At 51.1% G+C, this 20,051-nt stretch overlaps 1 protein-coding gene across 1 annotated transcript; it reads left to right on the top strand.

The window, feature by feature from the left end:
* The first annotated feature begins 10,323 nt into the window (after positions 1-10,323).
* LOC116950749 (UDP-GlcNAc:betaGal beta-1,3-N-acetylglucosaminyltransferase 7-like) lies at positions 10,324-17,783 on the top strand. The gene is made up of 3 exons (XM_032968777.2): positions 10,324-11,920; positions 14,323-14,497; positions 15,795-17,783. The coding sequence occupies exons 1-3, from the start codon at positions 11,708-11,710 to the stop codon at positions 16,682-16,684; spliced, it is 1,278 nt and encodes a 425-aa protein (XP_032824668.1). The 5' UTR covers positions 10,324-11,707; the 3' UTR covers positions 16,685-17,783.
* Positions 17,784-20,051: the final 2,268 nt, after the last annotated feature.

Here is a 20,051-nt window from a genome sequence, read left to right as displayed (position 1 = left end):
CTTGGCCCCCATGTCGTGTGTGTTGTGGAGGGACGCGTGGCGTGACGAAGGGTTTTAACCGAGAGGGGTGAACGCACCAGCGACGCCGTCCCCAGCTAATTTTAACACATTGGGGACGCAGGACTTCCACTACCTCAACCGGGCCTCGCCATGGTCTGAGGAGTTTGGCCGACGTGGACACCGGCACCTGGGGGCAGTGGAGCCATGCCCTGTCTCCCGGTGCCCACCGATGCGTGTACGACCGAGGGTCCCGCAGTCGCAAATTCGCCCTTTGGCGGGAAGCCGAATTTTCAATGGCGGCCTCCCGTGCCTCAGCCAACTTACGGAGGTTGAATCGCAAGTGGTCAACGAGCTTTGACTTTTGCGGTGGCTGTTCGATTTCCAGCCGAACGTCGGCGGGAGGAAAGGCATCCCTGCCGTACATTAGAAAGAACGGGGAAAATCCCGTCGCCGCGTGAGGTGCCATACGGTATGCGGCGAGGACCCCCGGAACCTGCAAGTCCCAATCGAGGTGGGATTCATCGACCTAATGGCATAACATAGCGGTGAGAGTTCTATGAAGGCGCTCCACCATGCCGTCGGTCTGGGGATGGTAGGGCGAAGTGCGCACTTTCTTAGTGCCCAACAGGCGGCACACATCAGTCAGCAAGGCTCCTGAAAAATTTCTTCCCTGATCGGTCAGCAACCGTTCTGGTGCGCCCTTGTCCAGGACGTAGCCTTGAACAAAGGCGTCCACAATGGCCGCCGCCGACTGGTTGGGGAGGGCCCAGGCCATAGGCCACCGTGTAAAATACTCTACCCCAACCAGAAGGTACTTATTACCCCGTGGCGTAGTAGGAAAAGGGCCCAAAATATCGAGAGCCACCAACTCATTTATACGAGAGACCGAAATGGGTTGCAGGGGTGGACATGCCGGTTTAGCCGGCGGTTTACGTTGCGCACAATGGGTGCATCCCAGCAAAATGTCAGTGACGTCGCGCAGCATGCCTGGCCAGAAAAATTGCAACCGCAACAACCCAATGGTCTTATGAACACCCAGGTGCAATAAACGCTCATGTGCCGCCCATACGGCCTTGCATCGCAAGGCAGATGGCACGACGATTTTATGTTGACACGAGTCAGCATCCCAATGCATCAACAAGCCGCGCTTCATGACAAATGAATTAAATTTGCCCTGTCTTGGAGCTGCATTATTCGCGTGGCGACGCAACCTCAATAACAACATGTCCTCGCCCTGGTACCGACCCCATTCGGCCAAAGTTAGCCCCAGCAAATCGTCACTGCCCATTGGATCTGCGTGATCCAACATCGGCGCTGAGGCGGCGGGAAGTGCGGCTGACACCGTTGTGAGAGGCGCGACCTGCGCAGGCAGTGGCGGCTTACAACGGCCCGAGCCCAAAAAACACGCACATTTTTGAGCCGGCGGAAGGCGAGACAACGCATCGACATTCGTGTGTTGTGCACCCCTACGGTAAGTGACATTGAAATCGTAGTCCTGAAGGACTTCGAGCCACCGAGAAAGCTGCCCGGACGGTTGGTCAACCCGCAGAGCGTACTGTAAAGCCGAATGATCAGATCGCACGGTAAAATGCTGACCATACAGGTACGGCCTGTATTGCTGAATAAAAAAAACAATGGCCAGCAGCTCACGTCTGGTCACACAGTATCTTTGTTCAGCAAGAGACAAGACTCTGCTACCATAGGCAACAACCCTTTCAATGCCGTCAACTTTTTGGGACAGAACACCCCCAATCCCCGTATTGCTAGCGTCGGTGTCCAACACGAATGGCACGGAAAAATCGGGGTACGCAAGGGACGGTGCCGTCACGAGCGCATTCCGCAAGGAGTCGAACGCAGCCTGTTCTGCGTCCCCCCAATGAAACGCCACCCCTTTTGACGTAAGGGCGTGGAGCGGCTTGGCAATCGTCGCGAAGCCAGCAACAAACCGCCGGTAGTACGACGCAAAACCAATAAAACTACGAACATCGCCCGCAGATGTAGGGGTCGGCCAATGTTGAACACATTTGGTTTTTTCAGGGTCGGTAGAGATGCCCGAGCGGCTAACTATGTGGCCCAGATAGCGCACAGACTCACGCAGAAGGTGACACTTCTGCGGCTTGAATTTCAAGTTAGCGGCCCACATTTTCAAGAAGACAGCACGCAACCGTTCGATGTGTTCGCCGAACGTGCGGCTAAAGACGATGACGTCGTCAAGATAAATGAGACATGAGTCCCACTGGAGCCCAGCGAGGACCAGCTCCATGAGCCTCTGGAACGTCGCTGGGGCCGAGTGGAGACCCATGGGCAATCTATTAAACTCGAAAAGGCCCTGTGGTGTCCGAAAAGCAGTCTTAGGTTTTGACGATTCGTCGAGGGGGAGTTGCCAAAACCCCGACAGAAGGTCCAAGGTGGAGAAATAGTGCGCCCCTGCCAGGGCATCCAATGACTCGTCCATACGAGGGAGAGGGTAGGCGTCCGCTACCGAGATTTTATTTAGGCGCCGAAAATCAACGCAAAAACGGAGACTGCCATCGCGCTTTTTGACCAGCACTATTGGAGCACCCCAGGGACTAGTGGAGGGAGAAATTATATCGGCCTTCAGCATGTCATCCACAGCCGATTTAACATGCTGTTTCTCCGCCGGGCTAAGCCGAAACGGGTTTTGTCGAATCGGGGCAGCGTCACCAGTATCAATGTGGTGACGCAGCAGCTTGGTGCAGCCAATATCAAATTTAGATTTACTAAAGACATCGGAAAATTCTCGCAGAAGAGCGCGCAATTTAATTCGCTGCGAATGAGACAGATCACCCGTGTCTTTGCAGAGCGCGTCCAACCATCTCTCATCCGATTCGGAAGGAGGTGGGACCTGCGGCGTGTCATGCACGTGTCCCGCGACTCCGGTCCCCAACGGCACCGGGGTCGCGTGAGCGAGCACAGTTCCTTGCGGAATGACGGTTGTGGACAATCCGACATTCAAAACCTGCAAGAACGGCTCCCTGTCGGCTGCTACGAGGGTCTGTGCAGCCACCAAATCTAACCCCTTAGCAGCTGCGTTTGAAGGCCCCAGCAAAATGCCATGTGCCGAGGCCTCCGGGGCTAGCGGTTTTTTAAGTTGCAAGGGCACGAGCATTTGTGTCCCTGGCGGAATGCGGACTGTGCTCGCAACAAACGCCTGCACCGAGGCACTAGCCATGCGCGGATGTGAGGGTGTGGGCAAGAACGCCATCCGTCGACCCGACGGGAGTTCGATGCAGCCTTGATCTACAAGGATCTTAATAGGCATTTTCGCGAGAAAATCAGTGCCTAACAAACACGGCACGTCGAGGGAAGAAGAGACCAAAATAGGCCCTGCCAATTTAATGTCTCCAATCGAAATTTGCGCCCGAATTTGCCCAATAATGCCAAGTGAACTGCCATTAACGGCGAAACACGGGATAGAAACCCGTTCCAAGGGGCGGCATCGTACGGGCAGTATATTGTAAATCAGATCCGAAATTATCGTAGCCGACGCACCAGTATCGACCAACACGCGAAATTCCACACCCTCGATTGATCCGACAACCACGGACGAACCTGCCGTCGCTGCGACTACCCTATGGGCCAACTCAGACCACTGCCCAGGTCCGAGTGGCCGCGAACAAACGCCAGAATACCCCCCATCACACGCCGAATCGCGAGCCCTTCTTATGGTGCGTTGCAGTGTGTATGGTGTGAATGAGGGCCGAGCGTGAGAGGCGTCGCGACTTGCCTGGTTTTGCCGCGATGCCGTGGACGTCCTGTAGTCCTGGCCCCGGGATGCGGAGGGGCGTCGTCGAGGCGCATGGCAGTCAGAGGAGATGTGGCCTCGTCGGCCACAGTTGAAGCACGTCAAGTCGCCGCGTGGAGCAGGCCGTCCCCGCTGCTGGTCGTTGCGGCGACCAGCGTGGTCGGACGATCGCCGGCCCGTTGACCTGGTCGCCATGAAGGCCCGGTCGGGGGAGAACTCGGCGTCCCTGCTGGCAGGCTCCGACGTCGAAGCCGAGGCGGCGATGGTCGATTCCGTGTGGAGCAGCAGATGTGCGTGGATGCACCGAGCGGCTCGTAGCGAGCACATACCGTCGTCGTCCACCGCTTGGATGACGATGCGCAGCTCGCGCGCCAGCTCCAGCATCTTCTGGAGAACGATGGCATCGATGGCCTCGTCGTCCATGCGAGGGTAACCCGCTCTTGCCATCGCCAGTAGAGCGGTCTGGAATGCCAACGGAGACTCTTTAGGGCGGCGTCGCCTGTCGTAAAATCGGCTGCGGACGTCGGATGGAGGCCCGTACACGTCGGACATCCGTCGGAGGGCCGATTGAAGAGTCGCCCTTTGTTGCCTGGGGATGGTGAGGAGCGAGGCGAGAGCGTCGTCATCCAAAGTGGCCGGTAGTGCTCGGAGCGCCTGTGCGTCCGACCAGCCCACCATCTCTTGGTGGCTCAGGAAGCGACGCTGGAACGCCGCCCAGTCGCCCCCTTCAGATGTGAATTCTCGGAAGATGGGCAGGCGTTGTTGGAGGGCGGACGTCGTCTCCCCCTCAGCTTGTACCGTCTCGAGCCGGAGATCGGCGATTTCCCGGCCGATAGAGTCTACTGTACCGTGTCGGTACAGTGATGACGCGACGTCCGCTGAGAACCTTGAATTCGCAGCGTCGCGTGCTGATGACGTTGCGGGTTGTGATGGGCCCCCCGCGTTCCCAGGATGCCCCTGGCTTCCGCTTCCGGCGGAATCACGTGGTTCCCCGGCGGGAAAATCAAAATGTCTGCCCCGGCCGATGGCGGGAACGTCTGCCGGCGGTTGACTCGGCCTGCCCGCAACCTCCAAGTTGATCTCTTCGAGAATGGAGGCCGCGGCGTGTAGGAGTTGAGCGAGACGGCCGTGTGCTGCCCTGAGTCCGTCCCCCATGGCAGGGGGAGCAACCGGCTGCTCAACCGGTGGCTGGGCGGCCGTCAACGCGGCAGCGTTTTCAGCGGAGCTGGTGGTGCTTGCAGGTGAGACAGCGTTATCTTCGTTCTGGCTCCGCGCGTGGGCTGAACTTCTGGTTTCCATTTCCAACCACTTCTGACTCCAGTTGTAGTGTTGTAAGGACGAGCAGACTTCTTTAGGAGGCACACACTGTTTATTGTATTATTTCCTTATACATCGCTTAACACACACAGAGGGATATTCGGTCCCCTCACCCGATACCCTAAGGAGGTACAGCCTCCGGACTTGGCGGGACTCACACGTCTACCGCTAACCTCCTTGATACCTAAGGAGGTACAACCTCCGGACTTGGCGGGACTCACACGTCTACCGCTATCCTAGTCCTCCGGCTAGGACCTAAGGGAGGCTATCTGACCCACCGCTGGCCCGGTGGGTCCTGACCACTGGGTATGCCGAGCCTTAGCCCTTAGAAGGGCTGGAAGGCTGGTCCAGGGTCCTAGCTAGGCTTCAGCCCAGTCTTCTGTCTTCGTGCAGGGAGCGAACTCCACGAGGTCCGTTGGGTCACCCGTCTTATACCCCTTCGTGGCCAGGTAGAACCAATCATACATTCCCACGTGGAACCGTCTGATTGGTTCGCACCAAACCCTGGCCACGATCCGTTTCACCTCGACTGACCCCAACCGTTGTACCCAGGGGTAATGCTGCACCGCCCTGGTGGCAACGCAGGTTACGCAACAGCGCGTAGTTAACACCTCTACAGTTGTATTTGGGAGAATTTAATATTTATTTGGTGTTCTTTTAGTCTCATCTTTGTTCCAGATATTAATTTCTGTATTTTATATGTACCGTGCCAAATCTGACTCGGATGTTTTGTTTTTCCAAACTTCTGGCTAGTTTATCAGTTGCACAGTGTTTTCATAGTTTGTATTACCGAAGCTATCAACAGAAGGCGTGTACCGGATTAATTGCACTTGTGGCAATGCTATGTTGGGCAAACATGACAAATGATCAACACGAGACTAAAAGAACACCAAATAAATATTAAATACTCCAAAACACAACTGTTAGCAGGAGCAGAACACGCGTGCCAATAAGGACACTCAATTGACTTTGATAATGTCGAAACTAGTTACTACTGGCCAAGACGAATTAGAGACTCTATCGAAATTGATTAAAAAAAAAGATTTTCACCGTTCGGATAGCTACAGGCTTAGTGTTGTGTGGAAGCGAATCATCAAATGTTCTGCCTCACCGCAGGTATGGGGGTGTGCGAACACAGGAATTTCCTGATGTGGTGTTGAGTTTGGTCACGTGACCAGGACGTTACGATTTAAGAGTCTCTAAGCCATGAGGCAGGGTGTCAGCCATTACACAGAGTATAAAATCGAGGCACACATAGCGTTCAGTGAAGACAGGTGCATCTGTTCATTGTGAGACTTTAAGAGGCATTGTCTGTAAGTTCGTTTATCTCCAAATATATAAAAGCAAAGTTGTGATTGTGTGTCTGTTCAAAATGTTTAGCATACTTCCCGAAATGCAACAAACTTGAAATTTGCCATGTGGGAACTTTCCAGACTCTACCCCATGCAAAATTTATAAAAATACACTTTTGGTTTTTTTTTTGGGGGGGGGGGAGCTCAATAATGCATTTTTTTGCACGGCAAGTGAGCTGTGACGTCAAATCTGTCACGTGACCCGTGCATGTGGAAGCGTAACGCATTGTAGTGTAGTGGTTAGCACGCCGCTCTACGAACCCGGCGATCCGAGTTCGATTCCCGCTCACGGCCACCACCAGTGACGATTATTTTTACCGGTCCTGGGCCTTCCCTAGGTCGACTCAGCATCAAACGAGTAACTGCTCTGCTGTGTGAACATCGCCACTGGGGGGACAAAGGTGGCCGGGCATGGTGCTGGCCACCCACCCCCTCGTGTGCCGTGCCGGCCTTCATAGGTGCTTGCTAACAGCACTTGCCCCCTACAGTCTCACAGGCTACATGGGGGATTTTTGTCTTTATCCTGTGTGTGTGGGAGGGGGGCAGCGACTGCTTAGCGATTCGCGCGCTGCGCTTCGAACCCGGCGACCCGAGTTCGATTCCCACTCACGGCCACCACCGGTGACGATTATTTGAACTGGTCCTGGGCCTCCCCTAGGTCGACTCAGCCTTAGCCTCAAAGACGTAACTGGTGTGGTGTTTTATATTTTTATTATTTTATTGTTTCCCTTCTACGTTACTTTACTGAAAGAACCAAGAATATGGTGTGGTGTGTGAACATCGCCATTGGGGAGACAAAGGCGGCCGGGCGTTTGTGAATCCAAGTCCCGGGCGAAGCCGGGTATTTAACCTAGTGTTCTTATAATACTGAGAATGCTGTTATGTTTAAAAACCACCTCTGCGATATTAAACTCTACTCACCTGGTATCGACAATCAAGGGTATTTCCCTGTCCCCAGACAACCTGCTTGTCAGTTTTGATGTGGTTTCCTTATTCACCAAAGTACCTGTACCTGACACCATCGCAATCATTGAAGACTTGGTTCATCAAGGACTGCATACTGATGTATCCCCCCTGGTGATACACTGCTTAACCAACAAATACTTCACCTGGAATGGAACTTTCTACAAACAAACTGAGGGCACCCCAATGGGCTCCCCCCTATCTCCGGTTGTAGCCAACGTTTTCATGGAACAAAAATTTGAGACTGACGCCATCCAGACTGCCACTCTATGCCCGACCTTATGGAAGAGGTACGTGGATGACACTTTTGTCATCTAGCCACATGGCCGGCCTGCTCTAGACCAATTCCTCGACCACATCAATTCCATACACCCAGCCATCAGATTTACCATGGAAGTCGAAAAAGATGGCAAGCTACCCTTTTTGGATGTCCTAATTAAAAGAAGACCTGATGGTTCAATGAGCCACTCTATCTACAGAAAAGCTACCCATACGGATGCTTACTTAAAACTGGATTCCCACCACCATCCATCCCAGAAGAATTCTCTCATCAAGACTCTATACCATGGAGCCCAATGCATCTCTGACCAGGAACACATTACTCTTTGGTTCTATTGGGTAAAGTCACGTAGGTGAAAATAAAATAACAAAAAATCCCGACGTTTCGGCCACAACACAAGCGGCCTTCATCAGGTGAAGGGACGAGACTGTCTGGAGGACAGCGCTGGAGTGGAAGAAGCCACGCTTAGATCACGACCTTTAAGCTGTGTGAGAAGAAAAAGACCAAGCGCCTTGACAAAGGAATTAGCATATAATTTAGCATTGAAATGGTTCATTGAAATAGCTAAGTTAAAGTATACACATCCGCAGAGGTACCCCTTGACAAAGGAATTAGCATCGAATTTAGCATTGAAATAGCTGAGTGATTAGCTTGTAACTGGTCACAGAAATAGCTGTGTTAAAGTTAGAGCATATACATTCACCGAGGCACCTAGTACTCATCAAACAGGAGAATTTAGCGAAACACAACCACGCTCAGACATCGGACCTGTGTGCGAGCAAACAAGGTGTTCTGACAAAGAAATTAGCATAAAAAGCAATTCAGATCTACAAACACAGACACAATTTCAACCGAGAGGATGGTTTCAAATTAAGCAACCATTGGAAAGATGTTCTAAATCGAACTAAACATTAAACTAATTTCAATGGTACAGTATATTTTTTCAAGTAGTGGTACCCCAAACTTTCGCAGCTCTTATAAATTCCCCCTTTTCACACCATCAATAGGTAAACTCCCCCTCCCCCTTTCCCCCCCCCCCGCGCCAAACTGCAAGTCCACCAGCATGTACATCACCTCTTTCCTAAAATCCGCCAATCAAATGCTAATTTTTATGCTAATTTCTAATAGCAGTGCGTACTGTGGTGGTACCTGCTATGATTACAGCAGTGCATACCGACTGTGGTGGTACCTGCTATGATTACAGCAGTGCATACTGACTGTGGTAGGACCTGCTATGATTACAGCAGTGCATACCAACTGTGGTGGTACCTGCTATGATTACAGCAATGCATACTGACTGTGGTGGTACCTGCTATGATTACAGCAGTGCATACTGACTGTGGTGGTACCTGCTATGATTACAGCAGTGCATACTGACTGTGGTGGTACCTGCTATGATTACAGCAGTGCACACTGTGGTGGTACCTGCTATGATTACAGCAGTGCATACTGACTGTGGTGGTACCTGCTATGATTACAGCAGTGCATACTGACTGTGGTGGTACCTGCTATGATTACAGCAGTGAATACTGACTGTGGTGGTACCTACTATGATTACAGCAGTGAATACTGACTGTGGTGGTACCTGCTATGATTGCAGCAGTGAATACTGACTGTGGTGGTACCTGCTATGATTACAGCAGTGCATACTGACTGTGGTGGTACCTACTATGATTACAGCAGTGAATACTGACTGTGGTGGTACCTGCTATGATTACAGCAGTGCATACTGACTGTGGTGGTACCTGCTATGATTACAGCAGTGCATACTGACTGTGGTGATACCTGCTATGATTACAACAGTGCATACTGCCTGTGGTGGTACCTGCTATGATTACAGCAGTGCAAACTGACTGTGGTGGTACCTGCTATGATTACAGCAGTGCATACTGACTGTGGTGGTACCTGCTATGATTACAGCAGTGCATACTGACTGTGGTGATACCTGCTATGATTACAGCAGTTCATACTGACTGTGGTGGTACCTGCTATTACCAGGGCCGAACTGAGGGCCGAACTCGTGGGGCTGGTGATCGGGACCTGCGCCGAAGCTGGGCCAGGTCAGATAGCCTCCTGAGAGAGGACCAGGATAGAGGGAACCAGGGAGCGAGCGTGGGCTAAAGCTCGGAAAACGTTCCCTCTATAGAGTACGGGTGAAGAGGCCGTTACCTCTTCAAGTATCAGATTAGCCACTGTAGAGTGAAGTGTCTGTAATAAATACGTGTTGCCTCCAAAGAACAGTCTCCGTCGTCAATAAGGCCACTACACAAGTAAAGCAAGTACGTTAGACAATGGGGGGGGGGGGGGGGGGAGGGACGGGGCAGAGACAGGCGGAGAGGGGGGGTAGAGGTGGAGCTGAAGGCGAGGGCGCAGTCCAAGTGTGTTAGACAATGGGGGGAGGTAGGGGGTAGAGATAGGGGGAGAGAGAGGGGGGCTAGAGATAGGGGTGGAGCTGAAGGCTAGGGTGCAGTCCAAGTGTGTTAGACAATGGGGGGAGGAAGAGGGTAGAGATAGGGGGGAGAGAGAGAGGCGGGGGGGGGGGTAGAGATAGGGGGAGAGAGGGTGGTAGAGATGGGGGGGGGGGCATTGCACCTCGTTACACCCATTCACACTGCTGACGGTAGAGGTTAGCAAGAAAACACAAATCAAGTCATGACCGAAAGTGGTTGATGATATCTTTCCAATGATTGCTGAGTTTAAGACCGTCGTCTCGGTTAAAATTGTGTCTGTGTCTATATATGGATGGCTTCGTGAACAAATCTTTGTTGATAGCCAGCCGGCTTGCAAAGTACCATCGTCTTAGAGAAATCAATTTCATGTGAGCCAGCCACATTAAAGTACCGCATTTTCCCGCATATAACCCGTGGGGTATACCACTTTTTACAAACAAAACAAGACCCTGCGGGGTATATGGAGGTGCGGACTATCAAAAAATAGCTTTCCCCCTTTTTTTCACCTGATGACAATTGCTTGTGTTGCGATCAAAACCTCGTGATATTATTTTTTATATTTTTTTCTATCTACGTGGCTTTACCGAAAACGCGTCCACCCAAGAGAACCAGTGAGACACACAGCCCATCACACAGAACCATTGATACAATTTCAACCAAGAAGATAGGTATATACTGAGCAATCATTGGAAGGACGTTTTAACCAAGCAAAGTCATAACTTGCTGTGGCGCTTCCATTCTTCCCTGACGTTTGGCTGTTATCTCCGACTCTCTGAGTTGCATTGCCCTGTTAGGTGCCTCTAACGGGCTGGGTCTCACTAACATAGTCACCTCTGCTCCCTTAGCCTCGATGTATCGATGGTTCTGGCTGTGTGATGGGCTCTGTGTCTCACTGGCACGACCACCGTTGCAGTGGTTCTCTTGCGTGGACGCGCTTGCCTCACAGAGTAGTTGGCAGCGCCGCAGCTTGTGTTACACATAGACATGACATTAGCTTGCTAATCCCCCTAATCTCCCTACCTAATCTCTCCCATCAACATAGTGCTAATCTCCCATTAGCACTGCTGTTGTGCGCATATGCGGGGACGATACTCTTATGCGGCAACGGAAGCTCATTTCATGTTAATCTCTCTCCCTAACCTCCCCCATTAACACAACTGACGTGCTTGCATCCGGGGATGGAATTCCTTTCCAGCTCAGACCTCGCCTGCTTGCCCATCCCCACATATATAACCTCTTGTTGTAACAGCTCTCTCGCTGGTTCAGCAGTTCCACTACTGGATATTTTTTTCCGCCTCAGGACGACCGCTTGTATTGCGATCGAAACGTCATGATATATTCTTTTTTGTTTGATTTTATTTTTCTACCTACATGACTTTACCGAAAGAACCAAAGAGTATAATATGCGGGTAATTTTTGAAATTCTCAAATGTGGACTCTGATGGCGACACTCTTGTGAGTGACATCACAGTTTATATTTGAGATATTATGCCCGCTGTTATAACCAGGGCAGCCATTGGAATTGAACTGTAAAACTCTTTAACAACGTAGAAACACGCGACACGCTGGGCCGTGTCACATGTATGTATTTCAGCTTTTGCACCCTATTTGGTGGGCTGTGGAGTTATCGTCAATGTGTTTCATTCCAGACTCCACTTACGAGCTGCTTCAGGCCATCAGTAAGTCCAATGTGTATGGCCGATACAAGTCGGTGGCTGAGGCCCTATATCTGTGCGAGGAGCTGGTGGAGATGCTGGCCATGCTGTCTGGGTGCTGGCCCGTGCACAGGAAGGTGAGCACTCGTACCACCGATGAGTCACCACTAATCTCGTGCGTCTGTGTTGTACTGCGTGAGTTCGTCCTGGGCGGCCGATGGATTGGAACTGTGAACCCCTGTAACAAGTGGCAAATGTGCTACCCGACAGGCCACGTGACCGGCCTAATCTAAGCTCATATTGTGACTGGAATCCACAGAATGAAACATGAATGAGATGCCACAGGTTGTCATCGACTATACGACGACAAAAATGTCAACCAAATTAACACATCTTAGCTGAACTGGCAATATTATTTTAGGAGTTAAGGGTTTTTGCCTTTATTTTCTACTTTGATGTCAGGTCTTAAAAATTCAGTACAATCCTTCCACCTCAAATTGTGTAACAGATTTGCATAGTCTACAGGCACACCGGAGAACATTTCACAGATGTTCTTCACACACCGTGCTTCCCCTACAATTGTGATATATATGGGAGGGCAACTGAGAACATTTCTGAAGCGATGGGATTCCAGGTGTGTTGGGAATGATCAGGTAATTAGTGGGAACCATGAGAGAGTGTTTTGTGTTCACTGCACACTCAGTTTTATTCACGTGTTTGTGATGTTCAACTCAGATTGCAACTTCTTAAAGTGGTGGTGGCGGTGACGTTGGTCGGAGCCATCCTCCTCCTCCCTGATTTGCCATACAATCCAGCATGGAAAAAGAGACCAGCATTGGTAAACACGGTGACAGCACCACCCAGTTTCTGTACAGCTCCCTCGAACAATCCTCTAATTCTAGATTTAAAGCTTTCGTGACTGCTAGGATCCATACTCTTTGGTTCAATAGAATCCTCTAATTGCAAGGAGTCATGGCACTCGGTGATGCCATTTGAGTTCTTTACACTGATAATTCTAAACTAAACTATTTTATTTTACCAGCCCACAGAGCTGTTAGCTTTTTTTCAGAAACGACCTGGCCACAATTATAGCTCAACGAAGTGGCTTATCATGTGGTAATTTATAACAGACAAATACTCTTAAACCCATGTTTCTAAATATGGAGGAAAAACCAGAGGACTCGGAGAAAAATCCACATGACCATGGGGAGGACATGCAAACTCCAAATATACACCAGGCATCAGGGTCAGGACCGAAATCATGACCTCCTGCATACCAGGCGAGGGAGATAACATATTGCCATCACGGCGCCCTTAATTTAAACCCATATCAACATATAAGATTGTTATTGTAGTCTGGAAACAAACAAATTTAACAACACGCAAATGCGCAGCGTTGGACATACAACAGCTCTCAGTCGCTTCCAGATCAACAGCTCAATGGACTGAATGCATTGCCGTTGTGTTACTTATACCACCAACTCAAGGGAGGTAAGAATATGCAGCCACCTTCCTAAATTGCGACACATTCAGTTCCTCTCAGCTGGTGGTCTGGATAAGGCTCAGATATTTTGTACATGCATACCACGTACAACATTGTGTATTGTTGAACCCATTGTGTTTCCAGCCCCGTGTTAATGTTTCTGTTGGGAATGGATTCCCTCACCATTTACAGATCTTAAATCACACAGTCCGACTCAAATGGTTAAGCGTATATCGCCTCGCTTCATGTTAATGATGTAAACCACCTCTCGTAGTTTAAATCATTAACATGAGTAACGAGCCGCCCTCCTTCACACGGGGACGCTTTACACACGATAAGCGCATCGCTTCTCATTTCAAAGGGCACCCCCAAAAACAGCTGTCCCTTTGGGCAATAGGTGACTCAGCACCTGGACAGCAAACGGTTAGTAGTCCGCCAGTTGCGGGCGATGGATGATTGCTACTGTGTGAGTATTTCCAATGGAGTAAGTTAGTAGATTGTGATCACAATACCTGCACGCTCGTTTAGAACGACGTCATGAGGTATTTGTTCACGTTCACCATGAAGCAAATGGCGCGTGTCGCGTGGTCGATGCACACCGCAGTATTAAGCAGGGAGGCCCGCACATGTAAACCTCTGCAACAAGTGGCAAAAACACTCTCACTGGTTCTGTCACTGCCCATTGCTTTCATCATCCTCATTCTCATCGTCATCATTGCCATCATCATTGGCAGCATTATTATTGTGTATTGGCCATGGTACAAGTGCAATTGAGAAAGATGGTGGTGATATTGATATTTTTGAAGATTTTCAAATGTTGATAACTATAAGAACAATTATGAGACTGCTGCTGATGCTGTACTGATGCTGCTAATGATGGCGCTGTGTTGATGTTCTTCCTACTGCTGCTGATGATATTACTGCTGCTAATGATGCTGTGGCTGCTGTTGATGATGGTGATGATGTCACTGCTGCAGATGATGATAATGCTGCTAATACTGCTGCTGATGATGGTGCTGCTGCTGCTAATGTTGTCACCCTGTCCACTATCCACAGGTACAAAGTTGCCACATGGGAAATCACTGCTGTCCCCTGGCAATGTCAGTGCCTCGAATAAAGAAGCAGGGACAATGCACACACAAGGATTGGGGCATTATTCAAAGTGACTGCATGGCCAACCATGATCTCATAGACACGGATTGGTTTAAATCTGTAGGTGACCACTTCAAAGGTAATTTTGGTACTCACTCGTTTGCTCACTTTCCCATTGACTCACTCATTCACTCACCCACTTCTTACTCAACCATTTACTCACCCGTTCACACACTCAATCACTCACCCGCTCACCAACTCACACAATCACAAAAGCAACAACAGCTGCCATTCGCCACTAAGTGGCGTTGATGTCACCATGGCGCTTGTGCCAGAGCTGGTGAATTCCGAGGCCACGTAAAGTGTCGAAGGCTCGCTGACAGGAGGTCACAGGATAGACGCAGGTACCATGGGTTGACTGAGATGACTGGCAGATGCACCAGCTGTGCACTCTGCTGTGCCAACTTCCTGCATTTCAGCCGCCCGGCACTCCACTCCTTGTTGTGAGTGTCACTCCTCTGCCCTTCGTTGTTGTTGGAGAGCGACTGCCTCCTACTGCCCAGTAGCGTCCTTCACGAGCCTCCTCCATAGAGGCTGATCTTGACATCGCTGGTACCAGTCTTCGGTAAGTCCACTCAGGTCCACTTCCTCCTGCACCGCATCAGTCCATTTCTTTCCAGCCCATGTCGTGCCCATTTAGCCCCCTCTAACTGGCCAAACAGAAGCTACTTGGGCATGTGGTGGCTGGGCTTGCGGACTCCATGACCCAAACAACACAGCCTTGCCTGTTGGAGGAGCTCATTGATGGGAATGTGTCCAGATCTTTCAGATCTTCACACACAATCAAAAGACAAAGATCTCCCTATAACAGTCTGTTGGGGAAAGTGCTGTTAGTGAGCACATATGAATGCTGGCCCCGCACTCAACGTGGTGGGTGGCCAACTCCACGCCCGGCCATCTTTATCTTTACACACCACACTACACCAGGTGCTCATCTGAGGCTGAGTCGACCAAGGGGAGGCCCAGGACCGGTTAAAATAATCGTCACCGATGTTGGCCTTTAGCGGAAATTGAACTCGGGTCAACGGGTTCGTAGCGCAGCGCACCAACCGCCACACTACCGCTCCTCACAACACGCCCACTCAATAAGAGAAAGATGCCCCGTATAGCCTGAACAGACTAGGAGCACGTCCACTCACACACTTACACTCACACACACTGATTCACTGCATGTATGTATGTTAAACTTCTTTCGTACCGTACGTAGTCAACCGTGCTAATCGGAGGTGCATAACGACGAGAACATACAAATTTCACAGTAAGGTGCCCGAGTTGGTAATTGAACCCATGCTCTTCTTGCGGTAAGCCACAAGTGTTGCGCCACCCTGCCACCCAAATTGCATGCTATTGTTGTCTTCTCTCTGTGTCTCGTCAAGATTTCATCCTCTACCGCGACTGCCACTATTTCCCAATGGTCCACAACCACCCAGAGAAGCTCGAGAGCTTTGAAGATGCGACGCTGAACCTCCTCCTGGTCGTCAAGAGCCTGGCCGAAAACTCCGAGCGGCGAGAAGCCGTGCGCAGCACCTGGGGCCACGAGAGGGACGTTCGACTCCGGACCAGGACCGGCAGCGAGATCGCCCGCGTGCGGACTCTCTTTCTTCTCGGACTCCCTCTGCCGTCACTGGTCCACACCCAGAAGTCCGTGGACCTGGAAGATTCTGTCCAGCAAGACATTCTGCAGTGGGAATTCTTTGACAACTTCTACAACCTCACCCTCAAAGACATGAACTTTCTACGTTGGATCAGTATCTACAGCAGCAGCGTGGCCTACGTGTTAAAGGGGGACGACATGTTTGTGAACATGGACAACATCCTCGAGTACCTCTTGGCAGCTCCACAAGATGGCGGCAGCCCTCTCCTCCTAGGTAGCGTGGTCACGGACTCGTATGTCGTTCGCGATGCCGGGAGCAAGTACTTCATACCCACTGTGATGTTCGACGGGTACATGTACCCGCATTTCGTGAGCTGGGGCAGCTACGTGATGTCCAGGGAGGTGCTGAGGAGGTTACAGGCCGTCTCGGGCGACGTGCAGAAGTTTCCCCTTGACGACGTGTGGCTGGAGATGTGCCTGCACAGAGCCAACGTCTCGCTCACGTCACACCAAGGCTTCAGAACGCTGGGTGTGCCTCAGCTCAAGAGCGCTGACATGCAGGTGTGCTTATACCGGGATGTGATGTCAGTCCATCGTTTTCTACCTACACAGTTGCTCAACATGTGGAAAATGTTTACTGACCCAACGATAAAGTGTACTCGACTTCATTAATTTCCAACTTTTTTTCAAGATTTTCTGGTTACAACATTAAAATGGTAATAATTATTTTCTGTTGATGAAGCACCCTTTACATACTTGGGTGTCTCAGAACGACTTACATCGCATCTCAAACCATTTAAAAGGGCACCCGCAGTAATTAAGTTGGAATGATCTCTCTATATATAAATCACAAGTGTCTATACGTCATAATTTGTATCTCCCAAACACTAAGTTGAAGGAAATAAATCAAAACCAAATATGTTCAACTTGTTGACTTTTTCGCAAAACTTTTTTACACTTGTAAATTCCGCCAAACACCTTAGAGCATTCAATAGGCCACCATTTGCAAATGATGATTTCATAGGAACGTGTTTCATTCGTAAAGACAAACAAAGAACGCTGGATACCCATAACCGACTGCCAGACCAGGTGCTGTGAGTGAGCAGCACCTATGAAAGCTGGCACGGCACACGAGTGGGTGGGTAGCCAACACCACGCCTAGTCGCCTTGGTTTATCAAGTAGCGATGTTTACACATCGCACCAGGTACTCATTTCAGGCTGAGTCGAGCTCAGGGAGGTTCAGATAATCGTTATTGGTGTTGGCCGTGAGCGGGAATCGAACTCGGGTTGCCGGATTCGTAGTGCAGTGTGCTAACTGCCGGTCCATCACTCCCCGCACACACAACAAATATCCCCCATATAGCTTTAGCAGACTATTTTAAGAACGAAACAGGATTTCTCTACAAATGTGGCTGTCGTCTGATGATGCCGTTTGCAATTCCTGGCGAAACATCATACTCAGATTGTAAATGTTGTGGATTTACTCTCCAGCACACCAGTGTGCTGTACTAGTAACGCATTGGCATGTTCTATTAACGTGACAAACTTTACAATTTGGCTTTGTCAGGCGGTGGCGGGTTTAACAACACACTTATATTTACGCGACCTAACCCAAAACACTTGTATTATGGAAGTTTTATATTAACAATGTATCTCTGCAATACACCAATACTTTTCTCCATATGGTACAAAAAAACAAATGCGCGCAACAAACACAAGACCCACACATATGCATCTGTATATATAGTAAACTTCTTTCGCACCGTACGTAACCAGCCGTGTTAATCTGCTGGTGATTCTCTTTTTTAGAGTTAATGGCGAGGTCGTCCATAAAAGTGTCATAGCTCGGCTTTTACCGAAGCCACTGCTGCTGTGTCTTGAGACTCGGTGTGAACACGTATAGTATTAACAATAATGCTAAGGGGTTGAGCTAGTGCTAATAATTGAATATGTTAACCCTCAGTTAAGACAGAGGTCATCGTTGGCTTAGCTGGAATGATATTAAATTCCCTTTTCACTATTCATTACTATGATGGATAGTATAAGAAGTTGCTTGGGAGGCTCAGAGTTCAAATTCAGGCAGCCAACAATGATTTAATCGGGTTCTCTAATGTAGTGAGTTAATACTCTCATCTCAGTCAACAATGATCAGTTAATGCATGTATGTTGAACTTCTTTCACATCATATGTAACCAACCATTCTAATGAATATCGTTCTAATGTGCAGTGAGAGTTGGCAAGTGACACCGCTTCATTTGTAGGGGTGCTATGGGGAATAAACACATGGCACGGGAAGGTGTGGTTCACCCACACCTTGGTGGCTACAACAACGTCCGCTAAGGCTCCAGTGGGTATAAAGTGCGGGGAGCCAGGGAGCTCGGGGCAGAGTGTGGGGCCCGAGGCTGAAGCAACCAGTGAAGAAAGAAGGCCAGCTAGGTGAGACCCTGGAACTCCTGTGACCGCTGCCCTTTTCAGGGCCGGCACAGCAAGCCAGTGGTGCGGCCCCAGAGCCCCAGAGTCAGAGTCCTTCTAAGGGCCGGCCTGGTCGGCGGGGTGCCGAGATCTGTGCCTAACCAGGGCCGGATCTGATAGCCTCCCTTAGAGCCCTACCAGGAGGAACTGGGAGCCTAGAGCTTAGGCTAGAGAGCCTGGGGTGTGTTCCTGAGTTATACGGGTGGAGGGGCCGCTACCCCTTCTAGTGTAACCCTTGTTAAGGTTTAAATAAATAGTGCTGCTTCCATTCCGCCGTCTCCGTGTCCTGGAACCCACTACAACTGGTGTCAGAAGTGGTCTTAAAATGGACACAAGGAGTACAAACCGATCACAGGAACCCCAGGAGGAGGACGGCTCGCCTGGGATTGCGCCAGAGGCCGCGGCCGACGATCCTGGGATGCCCCAGACGCCCCAACAGCAGCCGCCGCTGGAGGAGTGGCCGCCGATGGAGGACGGGTTGCAGGCGGCTCACTCTCGACTGGCTGAGCTGCTGTATGCCGCGGCTTCCACGCTGGAGGAAATCAACCGCGCGGGGCTGCGGGCGCAAAGGCGGCAGAGAGACGAACGCCGTTCAACGGCCATTCCCGCCGAAACACAGCCACCAGATTTCGGATTTGCCGCCATGACAGTGTCCGCCACGGCGATTGGAGGGTCGCAGCTCCACGTGGACGCTGTGGGCCAATCAGCGGTGGTGACGTCATCACCAACGGACGCCCGCTGTCAGGACCAATCGGCGGGCGCATCGTCATCACCTGCGCGACCGCCGATGGGTGTCCCCAGCCCCTCCAACACCGGCGGAGAGGCCGGAAATGGCGTGCGGCACCTCTCAGAGACGAAGCCATCGTTTCAACAACGCCTGCCGGTGTTGAAGGAGTTCGTTTCAGACGGCGGCGACTGGGGGTCTTTCAACGCCGCTTTCTCGCTCATCAAGAGATGGCCGGCTGGACGGACAACGAGGCGTTGAGTGCGCTACCGGCCATGCTGGACGATGACGCCCTTGCTACGCTCATCACAGCTCCCAGATCAACGCGATCTACGCTACAGTCGGCGCTCCAGGTCCTCACCATAGTCTATGGGCCATCGTCGGACTGCTGCAAACTCTTCCACGAGCGGTGCAGGGGCCACAAGGAGCCACCACTGGCGTATCGCACGGCTCTCCTGGCCCTCGCAAAAGCGGCTTTCCCGCGGATGGACGGCGAAGGGGTGGACACGATGGTGACGGAGAAGCTCCTTGCGTTGGCCCAGGAGCTACAGATCGTCATCGTCGCAGAGGACGACGCGGACATGTGCTCCTTGCGGGCAGCAAGACACATCCACGCGCACCTGATAGCGCAGCGTCGATCACCTCTCGTCCCCAAGGGCGCAGCTGCGGTGTGCGCTGGGACGCCGACCATCCCCCCCTCCGAGGAGGTCTTCGCGGCGGGTCGCCCGGTGGAGTGGAGATCCGGAGGGAGGCCGGCTCGGACAACACTGGATCGCCAGGAGCACCCCAAGGCGCTCATCACGTGCTACAACTGTGGCCGCAAGGGCCACGTGGCTGCGGAA

This window comes from Petromyzon marinus, chromosome 2 (genome assembly GCF_048934315.1).
Source record: "Petromyzon marinus isolate PM22_M1 ecotype Great Lakes invasive population chromosome 2, UKy_Petmar_22M1.pri1.0, whole genome shotgun sequence".
In the NCBI taxonomy this organism is placed as follows: Eukaryota; Metazoa; Chordata; class Hyperoartia; order Petromyzontiformes; family Petromyzontidae; genus Petromyzon; species Petromyzon marinus.
This window is presented reverse-complemented; position numbering and strand designations above follow the sequence as displayed.